The sequence below is a fragment of the Aulonocara sp. 'chitande type north' Nkhata Bay genome, linkage group LG22, assembly GCF_057382095.1.
Source record: "Aulonocara sp. 'chitande type north' Nkhata Bay isolate Kocher_YH1m ecotype deep benthic linkage group LG22, A_spYH_male_GT1.1, whole genome shotgun sequence".
Lineage (NCBI taxonomy): Eukaryota > Metazoa > Chordata > Actinopteri > Cichliformes > Cichlidae > Aulonocara > Aulonocara sp. 'chitande type north' Nkhata Bay.
This window is the reverse complement of record NC_141364.1, coordinates 25,438,526-25,462,959: the sequence shown is the minus strand read 5'-3', so window position 1 is coordinate 25,462,959 and position 24,434 is coordinate 25,438,526. Positions and strand designations below refer to the sequence as shown.

Below are 24,434 nucleotides of genomic sequence, written 5' to 3'. Positions count from 1 at the left end.
GTTAAGCATCAATTTCACGTTTAGTGAGCAGCAAGTGGACTTCTGTGCTAAACTGCCGGGAAATCCCATTGCTGGTCTGAATGGATGGAGACAATGGCCTTGTTGGTGGGCTCCCCTAAATCTTACTTTTACAAATTTGATTAAGGCGTATTAAAGGTTTCGTATTATTGTTATTATCATTGTTGTTGTTGTTGTTGTTGTTATGGTTGTGATTATTATTATCGGGAATGGCAATCAATGCATAGAAATTGGAAGAGAAGGGTTTAAAAGCTAAAACTTATAACTTACATACGCCCTTAATGAGTTTATTTTGAAATGATGTTCCAGCACAAAAAATGTGGGTATATGATATGACTAGTGATGGTAGTGAGGAGAGCCAACCGAGAGCTGAGAGAGCGAGAGAGAGAGAGAGAGAGAGAGAGCGGAGAGAGAGAGCGGAGAAGGAGCAGGTCTGCAGTCGGAATCTTGGGCGCCGCGCAGACCCGAGACGACTGTGGCCAAGCGCTGAGATACTGGGAATACATACTGCATATTTCTCTATGTACAATAAGATCGCTGACCACACTCCGGCGTTGGTTGAAAACTTCTCAAACCAGGCAATCTTTCTCTGATCCGGATATCCTCCGTGGTTCTAACCAGTTCGTTCATCCTTCCTCTGAATTTCGGTCTCATGTCGACTTAAAGCGTGGATTACTGGCACCGTAGATGCTCTTATTAACTGGAGATAAATTAGACAGAAGGACAAGTAAGTGTTGCCGGAGAAACTAGAGGAGGAATCTCCTGATTTCTTTTTTTTTTCTCTTGACGTGTATCTGGTAATCTCAGTTATATGCGTGGAGCTGGCGAGGGTTCTTTTGTGATTTTTACTCGTGCTGGGCAGATCACTGACCACTTGAATCGCGTCCCCCCTTTGGTTTGCCTTCCCCTCTTCTTTCCCCTCCTTTAGGTGTGAAATCTATCTTCTCAGACAGAGACTCTGAACCCCTCGGTCCCCGCATGACATGGTTCAGTCCAGCTGCGAGCTCCGAGCCTCCTCCATGCATTGGGATTTTTCTCAGCGCCGACACCGAGTGAATCTCCCTTTTCTGACCGTTTGAAAACTCGTCGTGCCTGCCAGACCAGAGAAAAAGCCCTGCCATGACCGCCGCTTCAAATCAGGACGGAGCAACGGGACTTTTCAGGAGACCGGAATGCGCAGGCAGGAAAGTGGACGGAATACGGATTTTTGCTCTAATGAAGGCGGGAGTGCAGGCGCACCATTGGAGCCGGATGCTGTTCTTATATATGGGGCTGCTGGTCGCCTCAGTAAAGGGTAAGTCCCCATCTTTAGAGCTGAAGACATGCAAAATGCAGCAGGCTTACCCCCACCCCCCTCCACCGCCCACCCTTTCCCAATCCCTGACTGAATGCAAATCAGTATCAGCAACACGCAGGCACACGCTCATCCTAAAGGCGCATTTAGGATCAGGCTCGCTCCGATGTTGCTCTTCCACCTCACAAAGTTATTATAGGTGGCTGGTTGGGTGGCTATTTTCGTGACAAGCGGATCGAGTTTCGAGCTTCCATCCTTCACTCTATTGATGGGTTTCGTTAAAGGACTGAGCAAAGCTGGGTATTTTGTTAAAAACAGGAGGGGAGCGTTAAATGTGCTGCATGGACGTACTGACGCCGAGTGAATGAGGGCTTCACACGAAACCCTCGCTGTTAGTGCAGCATGTGCTGCATGCATGAGGAAATCCACCGAGGTGGTCGAGCGGGCGGCTGATTGTGATGCTGTTCAGTCCAAAAGGTGTGTGCGTGTGCGTGCGTGCACGTGTGCGCGGGCGCACTGTGGGTCATGCTCTTCTTTGGGACTGCTTCTTCTCGGTTCTTCCTCATCGCATCCACAAGCATTCTTAACTTGTGAAGCAACCACCCATAAACAAATTTTGCGTGTAGTTTCTATCTGTTGTCGTGCATGCATGGGGAGGCAGGCCTAATTAACTTACTTTGGGTTTTCTGCCCTTGATTAATTTCAAATGGAAATCTTGCAACCGGAGCCCGCGCATTCAACAGATTATCATTACTAATAATTTACTTCCACGTCCAGTTCTGATGTCTTCCTGAAATGTGAGGCTCTGTTACAAATAATCTTCTTCTTCTTCTTCTTCTTCTTCTTCTTCTTCTTCTTCTATGAGACATGTTACGAAAAGCATATTTAGAGCTCAGGGTGTTTCGGGGAAGAGCCGCAATGATTTTTGCCGTCCCGAGCAGGTCCTTTGGCAAAGAAAGCCAACCGTTTTATCACTGTCTTGGCTCCCTACCAGAGAATGGACACTATTTTTAGCAAAAGCCAAGAATACTGCCATGGCCACAATATGAATTTGACAGTGAGTCATTGCTCTGTGTTAGCCCACTCATGCCTTTTTTGGACGGCTCATAATCCACAAGTGAGTGGAAATAGACACATTTTCGGCATCACCATAAGCGCACACACTCACACACACGCTCGCACACACAGTGGGCCGTGCGATTTCACGATGTGTGAAAAGTGCGAAAGTGTGCTTTGAGGTTGAGCGTCACCCTCAAATCCTCCCACCAAAATAACTCCCACTCTGTCACCCACCTTTTGCTCCAACTTGTGTCATCAACCACCCAACATTTAAAATAAAATAAAAAATAAAAAAAAGAAAAGAAAACGTGTTTCAGCGCCGGTAAGGCGTAGCTTTATCACACACTCAGTTCAGCTCCTAATGATAGTGACAAATCTCCCTCGACTCTCCCGTGGAGTAAATCTCAATGCAGCTATATTCGGAGGAGACTGCTTGTTTTATTTGCGCCCTGGGAGCTCTTTATTGCCCACTTTCTTGCCGTTTGGCTCTACTTTTGGAGCCGATAAAGCGACTTGAACTTATCGCACATATTTACGAAGAGCAGAGGGGACTAGACTATCCATCTAGCCGCCCACCCACTGTATAACAACCTTTACTTTAAACGCTGTCGATAAATATGTTTGACTCACCACGCGTTGAGGTGGTCTGCTACATCCCTCGGTGCTGCAGCCACCAGCAGTTGCCCCATCCTCCCATTGAGCGGCACCAGAGCCTCACACTATGCTGAGGGGCGGAGCGGGGGAGTGGGGAAGAGGAGACTTGGAGTTCCTGGCGTTTCTGTCTCCACATACTTTTATCAAGTGTGGCTCATATATACACACGCGTATACGAAAGTGCTAACGATTCCGTTACAGGCTGTGTGTGACAGCCATTCTTAGGCTCTTTTACGCCGTCTTAGTGGATCAAGCGGACTTTCTTTACTGTACTAATATCAGTATCGATCCCAAGGGCCGTTAGAGACAAAGATAGAGACGTGTGAAAGGTTTCTGATTATAATAAATAAGAAAAGAAAAAAGAAAAAAATGAATAGAACCGCGCGCTGTCTACAAGGGATCAAAAGCAGCTGTCCCCACTGGACCCGCCGCTCAATAAACAGTTATCAGCCTCCATTCATTTGAAAGACCAGGGCAGGGAATGCAAAGGCCGGGGATGGAGGGGAAGGGGAATCGAGGATGACGTGTCCTCTCCTATCCGGGGAGCGTTTTCGGCTTTCTTAACTCCAAGTCCAGCGGTATTATCATTCGTCAGCGGCGCATGAGACAGCCTCTCAGCATGTCCATTTACACGCAAGATCACGCTCTGTCGTGCTCTCCTTTATATAAAGCACGGCGTTGTGCTCATGATGCAACTTGCAGTAATGTTATGAGGACTGGAGGGCTTGATGCTCCTTTCCTTTTTATCTCCTTTATTTATTTTATTTATTTATTTTTTACTTGATGATATTTGCTTGGATTCGCATGAGGCTCCTGAAGAAAGAGACGGGTTGTGTGTGTGCGTCTGGTGTGGAAGAGTATGTTTATGTGGCCAGTCCAAGAAGTCCAAGAAGTCCAAGAAATAGAGCCTTGTTAACCTTGATCAAGTCTTTACTATTTTCTCTCACGTCCAAGAACATTTCACACAAACTCGAGTATATTCGTTTTAAATCCTACTAGAAACAAAGAAGCCCTTTAAAAGTTTAAAGTATGAAAAAAATAGTTAAATTCAATTGATCAAATCCGGCAGCAGTGAAATCTGTCTCCTAAGACAGTATATCTCATTTTAAATCTCATTTTAAATAAGTACAATTCTTGAATTCACCTCACTTGACACAAGGGGAGCTACAGAACTGACTGTAAGGTGACTTTTTTCAGCACCCAGGACAGCAACAGGTGCCGCCCTATCGGCTACACAGTGGAAATTCTCTCCAGCACCATGGACAGCTCCCCATAGTACACCATCGATAAAGGATTTGCTGGCTTCAAAAGTCAACACTTGAACTTGTCCAACATTTATTTTCCCCACAGCTTTAAACTCTCAGTTAACCTCAGACCCCACCCCCTCCCTCCTCCCAACTGACAGGATCACACCATAAGGGTTTTGCTCTTCTTCTGGTTTTATATTGGATTTAGATTTCGTAAGCAAGTTCAACAGCAATCATGTCACAGACTGCACATAAAAGATGGACTTAGCTTTCACGTCTCAAAAGTGAATCCAATGAGAAGAGCCCTTAAATTTCACTACTTTCTCACCTCCAACATGGGGTGTTTGCTTAAAGGCAACCAGTTATGAAGACCTCTATATCCTCTCTTGATCCATCCCCTCAGTATAACCTTTCTAAAAAAAAAATGTTGGTCTTTGTCATCAGTCGACTCGAATGTAGCATGGTATTCATTTCATAAATTATTGTCCCAATTCTAGTTTAAAAAAAGGACTGTAAAGGAGGTGTGCTTTACGGCTCTTTTGTCATGCTTGGGTTTAAAATACCAAGATGGCAACAGTGTCTTTTATATACAGTTTATGCATCATGCACATTTATTATTTGCTGAGATAGTGTATCAAGCTAAAACAATCAGAAACCATGGCCATGTGAAAATTGAGCTTTGGCTTCTGCTCAGCTGTATCGGCTTAGACAAGTGTCCCAATTTTCCTCCCAGCGAATGCGCGTGCATCCTGCTTCCCCCTTTTGTTTCTCACCTCGCTCTCACCTGTCTGCCTGCAACTCTCAATTTCAAAATCCTCTTCTATCTGCACGCTCCGCTGCTTCCCGTTCTCCCATCTGCTCTCCACATTCGCCGTTGAGCAAAATGAAAAGGAGGGAACAGATGACATGATCAAGTTACTCAAAACTGAGAAATGGTTGGAATGCAAACCAGATGTTTATTGCTTGACTTGAACAGAGGCGGGGGGAAGCTGTGTAGTTGAGGGTGAGAGAGAGTGCGCGGTGGTCGAGATGAAGAAGAAGAAGAGGTCCCACTAAGGGAAAAAAAAAACAGCAGGCAAGAACTGGCTTTGAGGGGAAATAAGAGGCAGACAGAGGATGCAACTGTTGGAGTAGATGGAGGATAAGCTTACACCAGCTGAGAGATAATCTGGGCCCTATGTTTCTGTGCCTTTTGAGTGCCTGGTGATTTCCTTTTTCTTCAGTAAATTATCTATTTAGAGGGTTCATTTTCTTATCAGGCATCAAGCAGACTCCTATTTCAACAACTAACAGCTTGTAAGAAAGCTTGTGGGCACGTGTATGTGTGAGGTTGGATGAGTTTGTGAGCTGCCACCCCCATTCACTCGAGGATGATTAGACTAAAGTGATGACAAGCAGGTCTTTAGCTAGTTCAGAAAGTGCCACAGAGAGGCTGTTTGTGCACGTGCCCCGGCGTGCACGTATCTGTCACGCGCGTGTGTGCACACAGCTCTCAGATGATGCCAGTGCCCCCCTCCTCACGAGCACTGTTACTTCCCCACTCACCTGCCGCTGTGTCAACCTGCTCCTCTGTCTGTCTTGCCATCTCTCCTTCTCCTTCTCTCCTCCCTCACCACCTCGTCTTTTCTTCCTTCGTCCTCCTCTCTAGTGATTCATACCGTCATCTTTCTCCAGATGGCCAGAGTTCTGTCACTGTGCTTCGTCACAGTGATAACAGCTACAGCGACTCACACGCGCACACAAACACCCGCACCCAGCAGTTTGTGCACACTTGCATACAACCCTTCCAAAAAAAGAGAAAAAGCCTTCTTAAATGCATTTAAGCCAACTTCTGCATGACCGTCTTCACCGGTTTTTACAAAAGCTAAACACAAAGTAGACATTCAGACTTTGTGAGCATATAGATAAAGGTATAACAACATTCAGGAAGATCATATTAATTTAAATTTACTTTAATTAAATATGATCCATGCCTAAGACTATGGTATTTATGGATCTTGTTGTTCGAGTTCTAAAGTCAGTACTTCACATCCAACCAAAGCCACCGGAAATCTTGCCAACGAAATCATCTGGATTCTTTTTGATATGACTCCCAGCTTGTCGGAGAGAACAACATTAAATTAATAAATGTATGTTTTGGCTCATTTACTTATCCAGGGAATATGAGTGGAGCAGTATTGCTCTGTTCTGGCAGTTCTAAGGCATCACGTTCACTGGTTGCAGAATAGCATGTGCCCTTAAGCTCCTTAAGCATGAGTCATTCTATTCACCCGTATTTTGTCTCCGTTGTTCCAATCGAGCTCCATTAAAGACATTTGATGGGGACTGGACAGGTAATGGTAAATTGGCTTGCCGTATGAGAATACATCAGTGATTTGTGAGGAGAAAGTGGCTGTCATTTCACTTTCATGCCTGTTCTCTTTCAGCAAACACCAGTGGAGGAGTGTGACTGAAATGGGCATCACCCATATGTGTAACGGCTGTAACAACAATAGAGCCGACGTGAGGTTTGAAATGTCAGGAACAAGCGCGTACATGCTAAGTCAATTTTCCCTGCATAAGTAAAGGTGAAATAAACACATCAATAATTCATTGCCACTAGCCGCATATCTGTGAACAGCTCTAGCACAGAATCCTCCATCTCGATTCAAATTTTCATCTTGCTGTTATCAGGTATGGGAATTTTCTCCAGCTATGGCAAATCCTCACAACGTGAGTGATAGACACAGATGCCCTGTCTGTCTTGTATAGACGCAAAACTCAGGAAAGGATTTCTTTAGCTTCCTGATTTACACTGTCTTATCAGATATCAGTGATCCCGGAGATTGAAGATTAGATAGTGGGCAGGAGGTATCTTGTCCTTGTCTTTTTCTTCTTTATACTGCTTCTCTCTCTCTATTGAGCATATAGGTAATCTGTCTGCAGACTTTTTGTGGCAGCGAGGCGGGGAAGAAGCAGTAAATGTGTGTGGGAGTGTCTTTTACTCCTACACTTGCTCAAATTTAGATTTTGGTGTAGAAGGATACTGTTTTACTCCATCTCTATATTGTAGTCGGTAATGGAAGATAATTCTGTTTGATTAGAGAAGGACTGTTGTGCACTTCAAAGGAACAGTTCAGCAGCTTGGAGAAAAACACTCTGGTTTCTATTTAATATAAGTTGAAAATAGTAAGTTAAATAAAACCTGAGAAAGCAGTTAGTACATTTTTCATGGTAAATCAGGATAGAAGTTAGCTCTCAAAGTTGGAGAGTATTGATGCTGTGTGCCACAGCATCCCAAAATCTGCCAAAAGCTGCAAGGCTTGCCAACATTCTGACAATCTAATTCACAAAAATTAAAGAAACAACTTGGTGTAAATGGACTGAAAATGGAAGTGCTTCCCATTTCTGCAGCTGAATCACCGTCACCATCACATTTTTCTGCTAAGTGCTCTTTTGGGCTGGTGTTGACCAACTTTGCCGTTGGCTTTTGGGTAATAATTCAAGACATTAAGGTACAAAAAACACATAAGCAAAAAAGCCACATTATTGCAATGTAATGGAGCAGATAGTGTGAAATATGTCTTTCTACAGGACGTCGACCACTAAAATACCACATGAAAAAAAATGACTGTGAGTTTGAATTCAAATCAGGACAAGCCCGATTAGCTACACCAATAATACATGAGATGTTTTTTTTTAAATTGATATCATATTAATATTAATAGCATAGGGCAGCACGGTGGCACGGTGGTTAGCACTGTTGCCACACAGCAAGAAGGTCCTGAGTTCAATTCCACCATCAGGCCAGGGTCTTTCTGTGTGGAGTTTGCATGTTCTCCCCGTGTCTGCGTGGGTTCCCTCCGGGTACTCCGGCTTCCTCCCACCGTCCAAAGACATGCAGTTTGTGGGGATAGGTTAATTGGATAATCCAAATTGTCACTAGGTGTGAATCTGTGAGTGAATGTGAGTATGAATGGTTGTCTGTCCTTGCGACAGACTGGCGACCTGTCCAGGGTGTACCCTGCCTCTCGCCCTATGACAGCTGGGATAGGCTCCAGCACCCCCCGTGACCCTGAAAAGGATAAGCGGTAGCGAATGGATGGATGGATGGATTAATAGCATAATATTGTTAACTGGAGCACACAAGTGGATCTGAATAATAATCACAGTGATTGAGCTGTCCTAACATAACGCGCTACAGCACGTCATCCCCTAGGTTGAGTAAATTCTAAAAGGCAGTGCAGCTGCTTGCCTAATTTCTTTGTCAGTATCTTAAATAACAATTTATTGGTTTGTTAGTAGAGGTAAGCCATACAGCTGCAAATGATACCTCTAGGAAATTTGTGAAAAATCTGTAAAAAAAAAAAAAAAAAAATTATAATAATAATAACACATAATAAAAAAACTGAACAATGATTTATAGGACAGGCAGTAGAATTTTTTTTGTTTAGCACAAATAAAATTAAGGGCATTTTCCGCCCTTTTTCAATTAGTTATTGTCATGGCAACTCATTGGCAACTCATTGATATCAATATACAAAAGCGGCCTAGTGTAGGCAGTGTTTTCTTTGGAAATTTGAAGTGAAAGTATAAAATGACTGTTTAACACTTCACACTTAGCTTAACAATAACTGAAGGGGCTTAACCGGTGTTGTCACATAATAACATTGAAATTGAAACACATTTTCTACCTTTCCAAGTTTTTAACCACCTGCTTAAACCCTTGCTTTTCTACCATGTAACTGCATCATTAATTTTTTATCCACCGTTTGTGCATCCTGGCATATGAAGTGCGGTTTATATTTGGGTCAAACATCATCATCTGCTAGTGTCTTCTCATATTTGACAATGTGTTTTTGAAGGATTTGTTGTTCCCACCTTTAGCTGATATAGTTTTCTTGGCTAATTTGCAAATTGCTCTGCTTTGTTGGAGTTTGTTAAAGCAGCTCTGTTTTTAGGTATTAAATCATCATTGAACCTCTCGCTCTCAGACATGTTTGGGCTTGTGTTGTTGGTCATTGTACAAGGGAAAATAAACACATGACCTCACTACATCATTGGCATTGTGATAAGCTGTTTTTTTATCACGTGAAAATTTATATGGGAGGTGTTATATCACAAATCACTGGTTCTTAGTGGATATTGCAGGCTCTAGTTGCATAGGTGACTCACTCCACTGTAGTAGAGCACAACTATTGCTGATATATAAGTATCAGCACTTATAATGGCTGATAAATGAAAGTGAACAAAGTAAAGAAAAGACAGGAGAAACACCCTTCAGCCATCTGATGAGTTTTGGTGTTGCGAGGTTTGTCTACTAGGGCACTCTGCAGCCTCCCTGTTAGCAACACATTTGGAATGCCATAAACATAAGAGCTAAACAATCTGAGCAGAGCTGTGCAACATATTAGCAAGTGATCCATGGCTTTATGCGACAATAAAACAAGATTATTTTTAAAGTGCATCGCCATATTATCTCAGTAAGGGCTAGTAAATAACTACATGTAACAAGTGTTAGGACAAACTATTTCTATCTGGGATAGAAAAAAAATATTGGCCAATATATCTGATTTTTAAATCATCAAGTATCCGTATTGATATCAATATTAAAACTCCTATCTACTCTGGAGATAGGATGGTGCTACTCTAGTCAAGGGCATCTTTTGCTTCCATACTAGCTTCAGTTGCTCTATGGGAGCCTAGAACTTGAGCTTACCCATCTCAAGGTACTACTGTTTATAATTTCTGCCAAACATCTTCAAATGTGAACTTTCTGGTCTTTCCTGGTATTTACACTCTTCTTCTCCCAAAATGTTGAATCGTTCCTTTAAGAGAATATTGTACTTGAGTTTGTTGTCAAAGTTCTTCAAGGCTAACACATTCCATTGATTTGTCGGCTAGACTTAGTTACCCTCAGTTTTTTTTTTGTTTTTTTGTTTTTTTTGGAGGTTAAACCCAGTTTAACCTGTTGTTATCACAGGTTTTCTTCTGCTTTGTTTTACATGTTCTGCTGAGAAAATAAATTCCTAATGAGAACAAGTGAGGGGAAAATATCCCCTTAAGTACTATTTAAGTGGACGAGAAGAAAACAGTATGGCAGAAAGCCATTGTGAAAGAGGACACAGATTCTTAAAAAAATGTTTGTTAGAATTATTTCTTTACTCATGCTTGGTCTATTTTGATATTTATTTTTTTTTAAAAACTATTAATATTAATGATATCCGGTATCAGTGCAAATTAGATGCAATCTTGTGCCTGAAGCCCATATGGAAAAGATATATATAAATCTTATAAAGTTTGTATCTGTCTTGTGTGAAACTTGTATGAAAAGCATACAAGAGTGAAAACAGATATAAGATCCCTTGAAAAATTATAAAATGAAACTTGTATGTTTTTGATACTTACTAAAACAATGTATGAAAGTAATGAGAAAGTGGCCACTTTCATGAGTAATCACATATAAGTTTTTACTATTTCTTTTCCATATGGGAGTACATGAGAATAATGATTTAATGGTTATTTAATTATTTTAACTTATAATCCAGGACTTAGATGCAAACTGCTAAAACATGTTTTTCTTTCTCACAGTCTAAACAAGTTAATGGTTGTAATTTGCACATATCTGTGGATTTAAAGGCTCTAAATCTAACACCTAAAGCAATGTGGAAATCCAGAGTCTATGTAATGTAATGAGTAGCTGTGACATTTTATTTTATTTCAATATAAATTCTAATTATGTGACTGCGATGCACGCGGCCCATTGATTATGAATGTGGTCCACAGTTCACTTGAGCCTTCCTTGGGGGGCTGTTAGGCTCTGAGTTGAAAGGTTAAACTGCACCACAGTTAGCTGAAGGGAGGCAGATTGATCGTCTGCTCATCCGTCTCTCAGTGATAGATGGTATATTTCTGCTGGGACATTCCTGACCTGACCTTTGGAACAGTGCTTCCTCTCTGGTTTTAATATACATTACTCACAAAAGATTAAACGCTCACAAATGCCCACTCACTATCTAACAGACACGCAAGCATGAGTCTTGCCCGGAAGAAGGGTGTAAAATAATGTAACATGGTCACAAAATTATTCCACCTCCTATGGATGCTGTTGGTCCTGAAAGTGTAGTTTCCCCTTATTCCTCATGCAATGTAGGTGCAAATGCACTGGAGAATGTGAGTGGGATTATCAGAATATGGGGTCTAATGTAACTCAAAGAGCTGAGCTCAAAGATGTGAGGAGAATGACAATGAGTTGATAATTGACTTTCGCTGTTTCACACATTAGACTCACACGTAATTGTGCTTTTCTCCCCCCCCCAAGAAGACTGGGAAATAAAATTGAAATGATTCGAGCAGCGCACACGTGTGTGTACATATGTTTGAACAGAGACGCGCACACCTGTGCGGGGTAGAGCGCGCTCAAGTATGAAAAAATGCTTGAAGACAGGGATTTGTCTTTATGTGTGCTTTCCTGTTACACTGTTGTCATGGGAACAGCATACAGCTTCTGTGTCAGGAGCAGTGAATGACACTGAACTGCACTTGTTTTCTTTTCTTTTTTATTCATCCTCCACTCATTGCTAAAAATGCAAGTGTACGCACAGAGCTTAAGGACACATACGCAATTCATCGTGTTTTGTAAGGGAGGCCCATTTGCACCCATGATACACTAGGAAAGACAGAGGTCTTTCTGAAAGCGTAGAATATCAACTGTACCAGCATGTCTTCGACTCTGAATGGACTATTTTCTATTGATTAACTTGGTGCATAGGTTGCTGCGGAGCTCTGTTGCTCACAGTAGCACCAACTTTCCGTAGGGCTGTTGGAATGTACTGATAAGAAAGTGAAAAAAAATGATGAAGTCTACCTAAAACACTGATCTCTATGGAAAAGGTGCTAAAATCCTAGTGAGAGATAGGGTTTTTTTTTCAGGGGGTAGGTAGGTGGCTGTTGTGCAGGTCCTTTTGGCTGGAATGGTAATACTGCTGGTTAAATATGACCCAGCTGGAAGGAACTGCCTGGCTCTCCCCCTTCTCTTCCTCTGTCTGAGAGAACACATGCTTCATTGTGCTTCTTTTGCCAGCCCTGATAACAGGCAGGAATGTTTGCATGCATTCATGCAAATGTGCATTTCTGCACGCATCCCTCTTCAGTGTCTTCTTAGTATCCAGCCGCTTTTTTCAGCTCTTTAATCTTTAGCTTAATCTTTGCATGTGGGCGCTGTTTGTTTTCTTACCCCACACGTTTCAGCCTGCAGCTACGTTGCCTTGACAGTGAGTTTTTGTGGGGTTTCTTGCGCGTGTCAGTATTAACTTTGTGTGCCATAGGCATCAACAGATCCTTTCATAAAGCTTGCAGTGAAGATGTTGCAACTAGAACAACACTGCATCATTAGCACTGGTATTCTTAGCATGTGTTCCCTGATTTACAGTTGAGAGTGTGTGCTAACAAATGTATTCACATATCAGTTTCTTTGAGTATCCACTCAGAGAAATCACTGCTGTATTTTGACCTGACACATTCATGCAGCAGGAAGCCATTCCAGCCTTTGAATGTGCACCATTATGGAAATGGAAACTTGTTTTGTTTTGTTTTGTTTTTCTTTTAAGGAAAAAATAATAATTACCATTCAGCCCAGTGGAAACAACTTGTGCAAGGGAGGGCTGAGAGGGACCAAAGCCTATCACTAGCACCTTCCACTGCATTTGGCTTGCCTGTTAACGGCAGAAGGCATAGACATTAGCCAAATGTATGGGGGTGAGCCGGATCACTTAGCTCGCACATTTTCATTTTAATGGCGGCCATCGCAAGGTTAATTCAGATGTGATGCGGTCAAGACGTGCTTACGTGCTGACACGTCAAGAGACAAATGGTGGTGCTGAGAGGATCCATGGGGCGGAAGGGTTTATCTGTCCACCAGGGAGCAGTTATCGGTACACACACATACACACACACTAAACAATTGTTTTTTTGAAGTGTACTCATGGGCTAAGTTAGATGTGGATAGGCTATAGTAATACAAACAATAAACACACTCAAAAGGAAGCATTTCTTTAGTTTGAAATTTTTATTCCAGCTTGATGCTTTTTTTTCTATAGACTGCCTCATACTTACCATATATAGTATGCTTTTAGTTTGTCTTGGGAATAATGAAAAGGCTGAACTCATATGGATAAATGTACCACCAAATAACACCAACAGGAGCTGTTCCACCATGGAAACTCAGCACACAGTTTTTGTGCTGAAGCTAATGCCAGTCAAGGTCTGGAGCACTGCAATTATTGAATCAGCAGAGTGTTCACAACTTTTATACTATGTAACTTTATGTGGTCTGCTTCTACATGGGTGAGTTTGTAACTGCTGTCTGGTGAGGAAGGAGCGGCTAGCAGGTCCAGCAGGCATGTGGTGTGGAGGTTAGCTGGACAACTTGGAGGCCAGCCAGTTAGACAGAACAACAGACCTTTATTTGGCGATAACAGACCATACAAGCCAGGTCTCCACGGCTCTACCCTATTCGTTCATTAGGGTTAGGTAGTTGCCTGCGCTAGCCCGTTACAATGGTATGGTCTCTCTAAACAGATGCATGGTGAGCAGCATGCTCGGCTGTAATGGCTGCCACTGCACTCACACTAGGAGACTCTCAAACTACCACAATAATAGAATGACACCCCCTAGTGGTGCTATACCATATAAATGGCTATTATGCTACAAGTTGCTGTGGTTCAGGCAACTGAAAATGGGACTGAAAATGCCTGAGTTCACAGATTAAGATTTGGGACCCAGAGTATGTGATGGAAAATATGGAAAAGGAAATCCAAAAATCCTGCGTGACAGGATGTAAACATTAAAGGAACGTTAATGGCATCCCACCGCAGCTTCTTCTAGACATAGGGATCGAAAGCACTGGAGGCAAAACACACACACACACACACACACACACACACACACACACACACACACACACACACACACACACACACATATATATATATATATATGTGTGTGTGTGTGTGTGTGTGTGTATATATGTGTGTGTGTGTGTGTGTGTGTGTGTATATATATATATATATATGTATATATATATATATATATAGATAGATAGATATAGATATAGATATATATATATATAAATATATAAATATATATATAGTTTGATTGTGGGTTGTTAAAGTGTCCCTTTAAACTTGGAACAAGACTCATTCTCTGAAACTGCATTCATCTTGCGCAACATAAGACATAAAACACTTCTATTATTGTCTGGAAGAACAGGATGCTCTCTGCATCTTTGTCTTTTGTCCAAAGGCAGTCTTGAATCATAGATGGGTAGATGGGGAGACAAGGGAGCGATAGAGAGAGAGAGAGCAAGGGGAATAAGGAAACAAAAAAACTGATGGGGTCCAGAAAGAAGATTTGCACTGCTGTATTGCCGGTATTATTTGCGTCTTTATGGCATTATGAGACTGTGATGTCGGGATTGTGTTCACTTTGATGAAATATCCTCCCATTCATAGTCACTGTGGAGAGTGTAATTGTATCTCAGCAGAGGAGTTACATGCAGACATCAGACACTATACTCACCCAGGGTATAGGGATTACACTCATACATGTGTAGACAAATGATACCTCCACACACAGGCACGTGTATACGCCTGTCTCTCTTTACTTGCACAAACGAACGCATACACACACGAGCACACGCACAAATTCCACTGAAGCCTCCCTCGAAATGGACCTCTAGATTTTGCCAGCAGTGCAGATTAAGCACTATCTTGCTGTGAATGTCACACTGGCTGTCTGTGACCTCAGCAAAACAGGTAAAAAATATCCCACCTTATATAGTGTTCTTCCTCTGTCCCACTCATTCAACCCCCCCTGCTGCCCCCATTGGCTGGTGTCCCTTCTCTCGTCGCCCTCACTTGTTCTTTCTGGCAAACGTTCATTCTGCTATTTTTTATTTCCCTGCAGTTTGGACCTCATTTCACCTTTGCTTCTATTATTCCTCGCATCACGTCTTCCAAATCTATTTTCTCATATGTCCATAGATTCAGTCTGCTTTGTGTCTGTCTGCCCCACCACCCGTTCGCCCTTAGCCCCGCTTCTTTCTCTCTTTCCTTTTTGGTCTCTTCTTGTCTCCTTCCTCTCGGAGGGGTTGCTGTCCTGCCCGAGTGCAGCGCGGTGACCATCGATTCATCAAAGTGTCACAGCGCGCCACCACAGTTCTGTGTGTCTGCTACTGAACAACTGCACCAGCAAAGCAAACAACAGCACCTGCACACAAACACAGGCACAGGTAGAACCTGGAGTGCTGCCCCAGCAAGGTCACACCTCTCCCTGTACACTCATTTGGCAGCCTGCGCACCGGAGATGCTAAGTGCCAAGTGGATGGTGCCAGTGGCACAGCGGGCTAAGCAGTGGACAACATATCTGTTGAACATCCACACAGTTAACATTCCACTACAAGCCTTCTGCAAACAGTTCCCAATGGCATGATGGAAGATGAAATATGCTAAGCACTTAAAAACGATGGCCATTTCCTAATTGCTGAACTAGCATCTCTGCTGCTCTTCGGCATTCACTGGTTCACCAGAATTTACACAATCTGAGAAAACATGACCTTCTTACTTTACCGGTGGCTAAAAAAGCACCGTCAGCAGTGTCTTTATGGTGTCTTTATGGTGTGTCAGTAGAGTCAACTGCAGGTTGGGCTCTTCCCTGCAGATTTACACCGAAGGCCTTCAGAGTAGGTCACCAGCTCCCAGATGCTAATTTCATAATGCATCCTGGGCGAGCCTTAAATAATTCATCCAAGCCCCAAGTGCAGGATCCACTTAATCAAAGGCTCCGGGTTTTCAAAGAACAGGGACAGCAGACTTACAGAACCTCGGTTAACCTCACTTGAATCTTATGGTAACCTTTTTTTCTGCAGTTGCGCATAATTTAGAATGAGCATGGCCGCAGGGTGCAGCAGAAACATCTGCAAGTGTCCCTGTTATCACCCCCCCGATATGAAAATCAAACTCAATAATGTTGCAAATTGGTCCTTAATGGCCACAGAAGTGCATTTTCAAGCGCCTGTTTTTTCTACAATTGAATTCTGAGTCTGAGCCTAACCGTTTTTCATCAGGAATATAACTGTTTTTGGCTACAGCCAGAATAAAACAGCTTCTCGTAAAACTCCAGTTTGGTCTTTTGTCCAAGATTGTATGCATCATTATCAATTTAGGAGTTGGTAACTTGGCAATGCTGCTTACAATTCAAAACAGCATTTAGCAGAGCTCTGGCAGCAGACATATCCTCCATCATTATTACTTTTTCTTTTCATTTTTTTGCTTCGCTTAATTGTGTCCATAAAACACAGAGCTTGAGTTCCTGCCTGGTTGATCACCTGTCATACAGCGTGCTTCATGCTGTAATGGCATGTGCACTGTGTGTGAAAACCTTTTATTTAGCTGCAGAACACACTCTCTTTGTAATGTTTTCACTTCAGCTGGTAGCACCTCAAGAGTCACGAAATCAATTATTTCTTCAATTTGATGCTGAAAGTGATTAATAACAATTCAATCGCCCTAACCTTCCTGGTATTGTTTTATAATACAGTCCACTCTACTTGTCTTTACTCAGTACAATAGGTTGGCAGACCCTTTTGATCCCCATCAAGCTCTGCAATCTGTCTGCTCTACAGTGTGAGCTCCTGATTGGCATTGTCTAACTGAGGCGCTGTAATGAGGGAGATGATGAGGAGATTATTGACTGGGTTGTGGGTAAGAAAGTCAGGTGGGAGAGTTAGATGTGGGGGTTTTACCTGGATATTAGTATTGACCTGATGGTAATTGGGAGGCTGGATGCTCACTTGCTGAGCCTATTTAAAGGCTTTAATAAAAAATCAGATGAGGATAGCTCTCAGTTTGATCATTTTTTGTTCTTCTCTCTTGATTCTTCTTAAAGAAAAGGGAAAAAAGTACATGATTTTACACATGCCATGAATTCACTTACAGATTTCTAAAGCAAGCAAATAGCTAAACTCTGGATGCACTATTAAACGTGTAGTTTAATTCTGTTCCACATACGTTAATTCTTGTCTGCGTACGAGTGCACTCACATTAGCATCTTTTGGAAGAGGTCAAGCGCACATGAAGCACTGAAAAGTGACGGTGGAGAGGCTTCTGCCTGTTTTTGGACCAGACAGGCCCTTGGGAGTCAACAGTGGCATGACAGATACACTGTGACTGGATGAACCTCGAGCTGCTGCCAATGCCATCCAGACAGCCTATATCTTAACTTTCTGAAACTATCTGCTTTTATCCTTCTCCCCCCAAAAATGCATTTCCTCTACCTGGGAAAGAAAAATATGTTTGTATCTGTGTGTGTGCATGTGCTTTTGGGTGGGTGGATGTTTTTCCAGTAGCGATTCAGGATACATAAACACCTTGACGTGGTGTGTAGCCCCTGAAATCTTTGACATTCACTTTGATTGCTACCATGAGATCAAATGCAGCATTTGCTTGTCTGGGTAACCAATAACAAACCCACTTTTTCAGGTTTCTTTGTTTTGTTCTTTCAACTTTGAGTGAAAGTAAAATGTATTTTTGTTAAGCCCCTCCCCTTTTAGTCTCTTTAGTTGCCTTCATGCTTGGTGCCTTATTACCTGTAAATCCCTACTGTTTTCTCAGACATGATGCATATTTCAGAGTGAAAATATGGACAGATTTTGGGCTTTGAGTTTTCCCTACCCATCAGAGAATGTGCACAAAGTAGAACAGAGTCTATATGCTTCACAACCATTCAATGTCCACCTCCACCCCACCCCCGCAACCCATCAAAGCAGCCTCTACTTTTACCTGTCTCAAAGCTGCGATGTGTTTACTCAATAATCCTTATTTAAACTGTCACTTTTTTATGCCCTCAGGTAGCATGCATTGATTCATCACAGACATTTGCCCTGTTTGTCTGTGCATACAAATGAACAAAACAAATATCGTATCTACTGCAAGTCTTGCATTCTGGTTGTTGAATAATGTGGGTTATCCAGATAACAGATGTCCTGCAATTATACTCTCCTAATTACATTTTAATCAGGCTACATTATGATGCAGGTTTTTTGGCTGAAGTGAACAAAAGGGAAATATACTTCATTTGTATTAACAGCATGTGCAAGGATATATTTATTTAGCTCACTTCTGTGTGACCACAAATATGTTTATAGGGTACGAGATCCCTGATGTATGAGGGATTTAAATCTGTCTGTTCAGATTTAGTGTTCTTTGGGGGGGGGGGGGGTTATGGTTTTTTGACATAAAGAAAATCATCGCCATGTCCATCTCTTCTCCTTATCCAGTTCAGGGAGCCAACCATTCGCACTCACATTCACAGCTATGGACAATTAAGAAACATCAGTTAACCTAACCCCACTCACTGCATGTCTTTGGACTGTGGGAGGAAGCCGGAGTACCCGGAGAGAACCCACACAAACTCCACACAGAAAGATCCCATCCTGATGGTGGAATTGAACTCAGGACCTTCTTGCTGTGAGGGAAAAGTGCTAGTCACAGCTTTTTTTATATCTTTTTCAATTATGCATTGCAAGTTTTGATTTAAAAAAAACAAAAGAAGAAGAAAAAAAGCAGGTATTGTAGTGGCAGAAAATTACAATCAACTCCATTCTGTTTTTTTTTTTTTTTACAATGTATGAAATCAAATTAATATCGTTTTAAGAGGCACCTTAGCCCAAAACCAAACTCCTACATTTTCCACCAGGCTGTAGTGTTATTTTTCACCTAGATTTTTTTTGTATGGTCTGCTTTTGCTCCACAACGCAAGCAGTCATTAGCTGTGGCCATTCATTCCATCATATTCAAGAGAAGGCTGGCATCTCTACAGTGGATATCTACCGAGCCCGGCAGGTGACACCAAAATCATCTAGATAGAGGAAAAGTGGCATAGACCAGGGGGAAATATGGAAATTTGATTTGGGAATAATGTGCCTCTTTAACTATTGAACGTTATGTGTATAAACACAGTAATTTGTAAATTAACTCTGAAAGCACAGACAAAATGCAGAGTTGTGCATAATATAGCAATGACACATCATTCCTCATTAGCGATTAATTACAGGCAAATCCTAACATTGATTAAAAGTCTCGGCTGTGCGCAGATCAGTCGAAGACAAGTCATTTAGCTTGGAGATTGAAAACGCTCACAGACACATAGACAACGCTTCTTACATCCACCCCGAGCCTTGCACGGATACAATTAAAATCTCAGATTGAAGGCAGTTTAAGTGGCTGCTGAAAAAAAAATGCAAGATGAGTTCAATTAATGTAGCAATCAAGTACGTCTCCTCCTCTCCCCTCTCGTCACCTCGACTCTTCTTCTCGAGCTATGTCATGTATTAACGTGGGAACCTATTATTAATGTGGTGGTAGGACCAGTGCTGTGTGTGATGAACAAGCATGTGATGATGGAGGTGGGTAGAGGTGGGGAAAGCTGAGAGAAGGGGGGGGGGAGCCATTTAGCACTGCAATATTAATGGCTTATGCTGTAGGTGATAATGGATGTTGCTGCATTTGGTGCAAAATGTTTGACTGTGGGTGTGCATTTGTATAATTTCCTTTCTTGAGTGTAGATGAGTGAGGTTTTTGTCTTTTTATTTGGAGAATCCTTAACGTTTAAGCACTCTGCTAGCTGTTCTGTACTCTGCTAACGTGTCTTTCTGCCTTTTAATAACTGACTATTTCTTTTTCTCTTTCTCTTTCTTCACAGCTCAGAACTGCAGTTACACATTACAGAATCCCAATGGGACAATAGAAAGCCCTGGATACCCTTACGGCTATCCTAACTATGCCAACTGTACATGGGTCATTGTGGCGGCAGAGCACAACCGGATACAGCTGGTGTTTCAAGGCTTTGCCCTAGAGGAGGACTTTGACATCTTGTCTGTATATGATGGGCCGCCCAGCCCTGGAAACCTGCGAACAAGGTAGTTTATTTTGTGTATGTTCTGAAAAAGCCTCACTAGAAGCACACACGCTATTTGGCTACCATATTAGTAACACTTCTGTAGCACTTCTGTAAAATAATAAGGGATGAGCCATGGTTTCAATTTCAAAGACATAAAAACTGCACATATAGATGCAACAGAGGTTTGGTGACTGTGTTTTTTGAGTGAGGATGAAAAATCTAAAAATAATAAGTCTTCATTAAAGACTCAATCCATTGTGCTGGCTTCTTTTACCAAAGCACTAAACAAATTCCATGTTAATTTATATTATGGATGTGGCTTGCCAAGAAACCTGCACTTAACATCATGTTTACTGTAATTATGAATAGATATGCCTGACCACTCATTTTACACTGCTGGGAAATCTGTGTGGCTACATCGAGGTTCAGTGTGCTTAGCGCTGAGTGATGCACTTCTACATATCTTGGTTGAAACGAGATGTTATTGAGTTACTATTAACTTGATCATACTATGACCTCTGACATCAACAAGGCATTTTCGTTCAGAGACCTGCCATTCATATTTCCTGTTTCTGAACCACTCTCTGTAAATATGCTTGGGATAGAAACTTCCAGTAGATCAGCAGCAGTTTCTGAAATGCTTAGACCAGCCCATGTGGCACCAGCAAGCTTTCCAGTATGCCGTGTTTAAAGCCACTTAAATCATAATTTTTTTCTCATTTTGATGAACACTTTGAACTTCACCAGGTTTTCTTGACCATGTCTTTAGGTCTATAGGTACCTAAAAAAGTGACTGTATAAGTGTCTGTATTTGGATTAATGCAAAATTGAAATATCAGCGTTGCTTTCATATTTTAAGGTTTAATTGTTTCATTTAAGGTAAATGAAAAGCATTTAATACAGTCTGATAAGTATCTGTTCTATACATCAGCACCATAGTGGCACAGAAGTAAGGAGGTTCTGGATTTGAACCTGCCTGTGTTTTCCCTGTGCCTGCAGGTGCAGATATGAGCTTGATAAACCTGATCAATAAGATTAGAAAAGTATTCCGTCCCAGTCCATTTTTAAGTGCGTGAATGACGGGGACCCTGCAGCCGTTTTGAACACTGCTACATTAAAGTACCAAAGTGTCACCAGAGGTTCAAAACTCACTGAAGTACAAATAAGTACCCCTCGTTACAGGTACATTAGTGCTCCACTGACAAGCTTTGGTACTTTTTGCCCAACCACTCACCCCTTTGAATGCTCAGATTTTGCGTCAAAGACGGCGCCACGTTCCCAAATCCGTGTTAATGCAGCCACTACAAAGATCTTGGAAATCTGAAAAGAAAACCCTGATTTTAATCAATTAAATTGTACTTTTTGAGTCGTTTGCCCTCAACGGTATTGATGACGGCAACGGACAGTTAACTAGAAAAGAGGAGAAATTATCAAGAATAAAATCAGTGAAGCATTCAGAAGCAGTCGGAGCAGACTCTTTGGTGACTAATACCATACGGACTCTGTGGACCCTGCGACGGCATCCGGGGTTATTCCTTGGGATTCTGGGCACATTTTATGCTTGAGAGCTTCCCACGAAAAGAAATAACTTCTCACTTGGGTGTGGAGACTCAAACAAACAATTTCTGAAACAACTTCCTCCAGTTCAGCCAATTTAATACCCTTAGAGAATCCTGCCTCGTGGTTTCCCGTGAAACTCATACAGTCCGTGTTTGGTTTTGAGATTTTAGAAGTAAACATTCTATTTATATCAGCTGCAATTATAAAAGATAGAGCCGGAGAGCTTCAATTCATTGATTCAATTAAGTTTATTTTGGGATATCGCTGCTTGCAGGCTATCTAGCTAACCTCTTGGCAGCCCTCTTGCTAACACACTCACCTAATTAGAGACAATTTCACCGTTTGATCAATTAAAGCCACACCGAAAAATGCTTTTAGTTCCTGTCACCTTCTGCTACGAGCTTGGCCTCGCATTTTAAAGCATATGAAAGCCCTCTGCAGACAAATGAGAAAAATGTTAAGCGCTCTTGTCACCGACACTGTTTCGAGTCTCCGTCGGGCCTTCTCTGTTTTTCCCCGTCAATATGTCTCTCTCTCTCTCTCTAGCTCTCACCCCCTCTCTTCCCCTTCCCCTCCCCTCCTCTGCATCTCTCATTTTGTGCCAGTGGTGCCTCTACAGCATCTCCCCACAGAAAGCAAATGAAAGAGAGAAGAAAATCCATTATGGATTGGTGTTGCCCTGTTCTCACCCAGCCTTTCTGCTGTTTGGACTTCTGGGCCTTGTTGTATATTGATGCTCCGGCGGGACAGAGGGGTGGGGGTGGGGAAGGAGGGGAGGAAGCGTTTGTCTCTCTGTCAAAGTCCTTTGAAAATAAGTGAAGGAAAAGAAAATGAATTTAAAAAGACGATCACAAAAAAAGAAAGTTGGGGGAGGGGGTCGATGAAACAGTGAGCGAGATGGAGAAGCAGTGAAGTTCTTGCTGGGGATTTTGTTTGTGTTGACTTTGATGAGAGTTCCTCTCCTTTCAAAAGAGGCATCTTGTAATAACGTCAGACTTCAGACTGTATCTTTGAGTGAGCTCGGGATTAAGCTAGCAAGCAGCTTTTACCAGTCAACAGGCGTCTGTCAGAATACGCTTGTATATTTGCACTGACACCCCCACGCGTGCACGCATTTTCGTGTGCACGCAGACGCACACGTGATAATTTCAACCTTCTCTCTTCTCTCATCTCCCACTTGTGTCAGAGGTAATTTTTCTCCCATCCTCCTTGCTCTTCGCCCTCTGTTCCATCCACACCTATTTTCAAAAATCATATCTCTTCTTGCTGCTCTCCATTTTGTGTCTTGCATGCCTTTTTTTCTTTTGCTAAGTTTGATCAGTGCTTCCTGTGCATCACTGTGTGGCCCTTCAAGCTTTAAATATTTTCTTTGATCTCAAGTCGTCATAAAAAAAATAAAATTAAAAAAATGTTTCCCTAATTTCATATTCAAATGATCACCTTTCATTTCCTATTCAAAGCAGTCACTCTGTGTTGGATTTGTTTATTTATCCATTAATTTATTCGCTGCTGTCACAGCAAAGCCAAGAAAAACGGTGTTATCAGGGGAATGCTGGGTTACAAATTAGCTATGTATACGCGCGTGTGTGTGTATTTCAAAGTATATATGCACTCTGGTGTGTGTGGGTGGGTGGGTGTTTGCGAGCGTGTATTCTCCTGCAGTAGTTGCTTTATGAGTCACTGCCACTCCTTAAGAAATGCATATGTGAGTCAGTCTGTTGCTGCAGCACTTCATTAAACTGCCGATCCCAACTGATACCTGGGAAGCAGACAGAAAACTCGAAGGAAATTTCAGGTGTTTGAAAAAGAAGTGCGCAGAACTTAGACTCACTGATTTAAATCCCACAACGCAAGCACAAGCTGCTGCTGGTATTTGACTACTGTTAATTAAACAGAGCATTGCATTCCAAAGGCAAGGTGATTAATTGGTCAAGTTCATCGTGGGTGCTCGATGGTGTGGTGGAAGTTGTTGTAAAAATCGTTCAACATTCTCTTTAAAAATGAAAAAGAATGAATGAAACCATGAAAGAGAGATGTATACAATTTTATAGAGAACTATATTTATATTGCCTATTTTAACCCATTTAAGCCATTTTCAATCGTTTTCATATACATTGAATTCAGAGCTGGAGCGATTAAAGTAGCTTAGCATGAATAGTAAGAGTAGTTCTTTTCAAAGTAAGAACAAAAAAGAAAAGAATTCAAAGTTCAAGGTTGTATCACATGCTATATGACTGGACAGCATTAGGGGTTAAAAGTGTCAGTTGCCACAGACAGCCAGTGCACAGATCTCTGTAGGCTTAGCCTATTTCAGCTCTATATCCTGTCTGTGACAACAATCCCCTTGTTAAGTGACAACGTACTGATCCTGCTTTGGATCTAGGCCTCCACCAGGCCAGTTCAGTCCATGCTGTGCTCCTTAACTGATACTATCGCCCAAAAAACATCTCACCTTTCCACTATTTCTTTCTTTTTTCTCTTTAGCACTCTTTATGGAAAGCATGGCTTTAAGTTGTGCTTTTAAAAAAGTCACGGTGTATGGTCTACTACAGCCACCTTCCTCAACTTTTGATGTGAAGATTAAATTGAGGGTTATGACTTTTTAGACATAAAATATGTCAAACCATCCGGCATTTTAATGACTAACCTCTTGTTGTGGACTGTGT

At 42.0% G+C, this 24,434-nt stretch overlaps 1 protein-coding gene across 1 annotated transcript in view; it reads left to right on the top strand.

Annotated features, from left to right (window-relative positions):
• The first annotated feature begins 479 nt into the window (after positions 1-479).
• csmd2 (CUB and Sushi multiple domains 2) overlaps positions 480-24,434 on the top strand; it is a 276,414-nt gene continuing 252,459 nt past the window's right edge. Inside the window, exons 1-2 of the mRNA XM_086281126.1 lie at positions 480-1,312; positions 20,011-20,227. Coding sequence (XP_086137252.1) covers positions 1,138-1,312; positions 20,011-20,227 — 392 coding nt within the window. The 5' untranslated portion in view covers positions 480-1,137. The remainder of the gene's footprint in view (positions 1,313-20,010; positions 20,228-24,434) is intronic.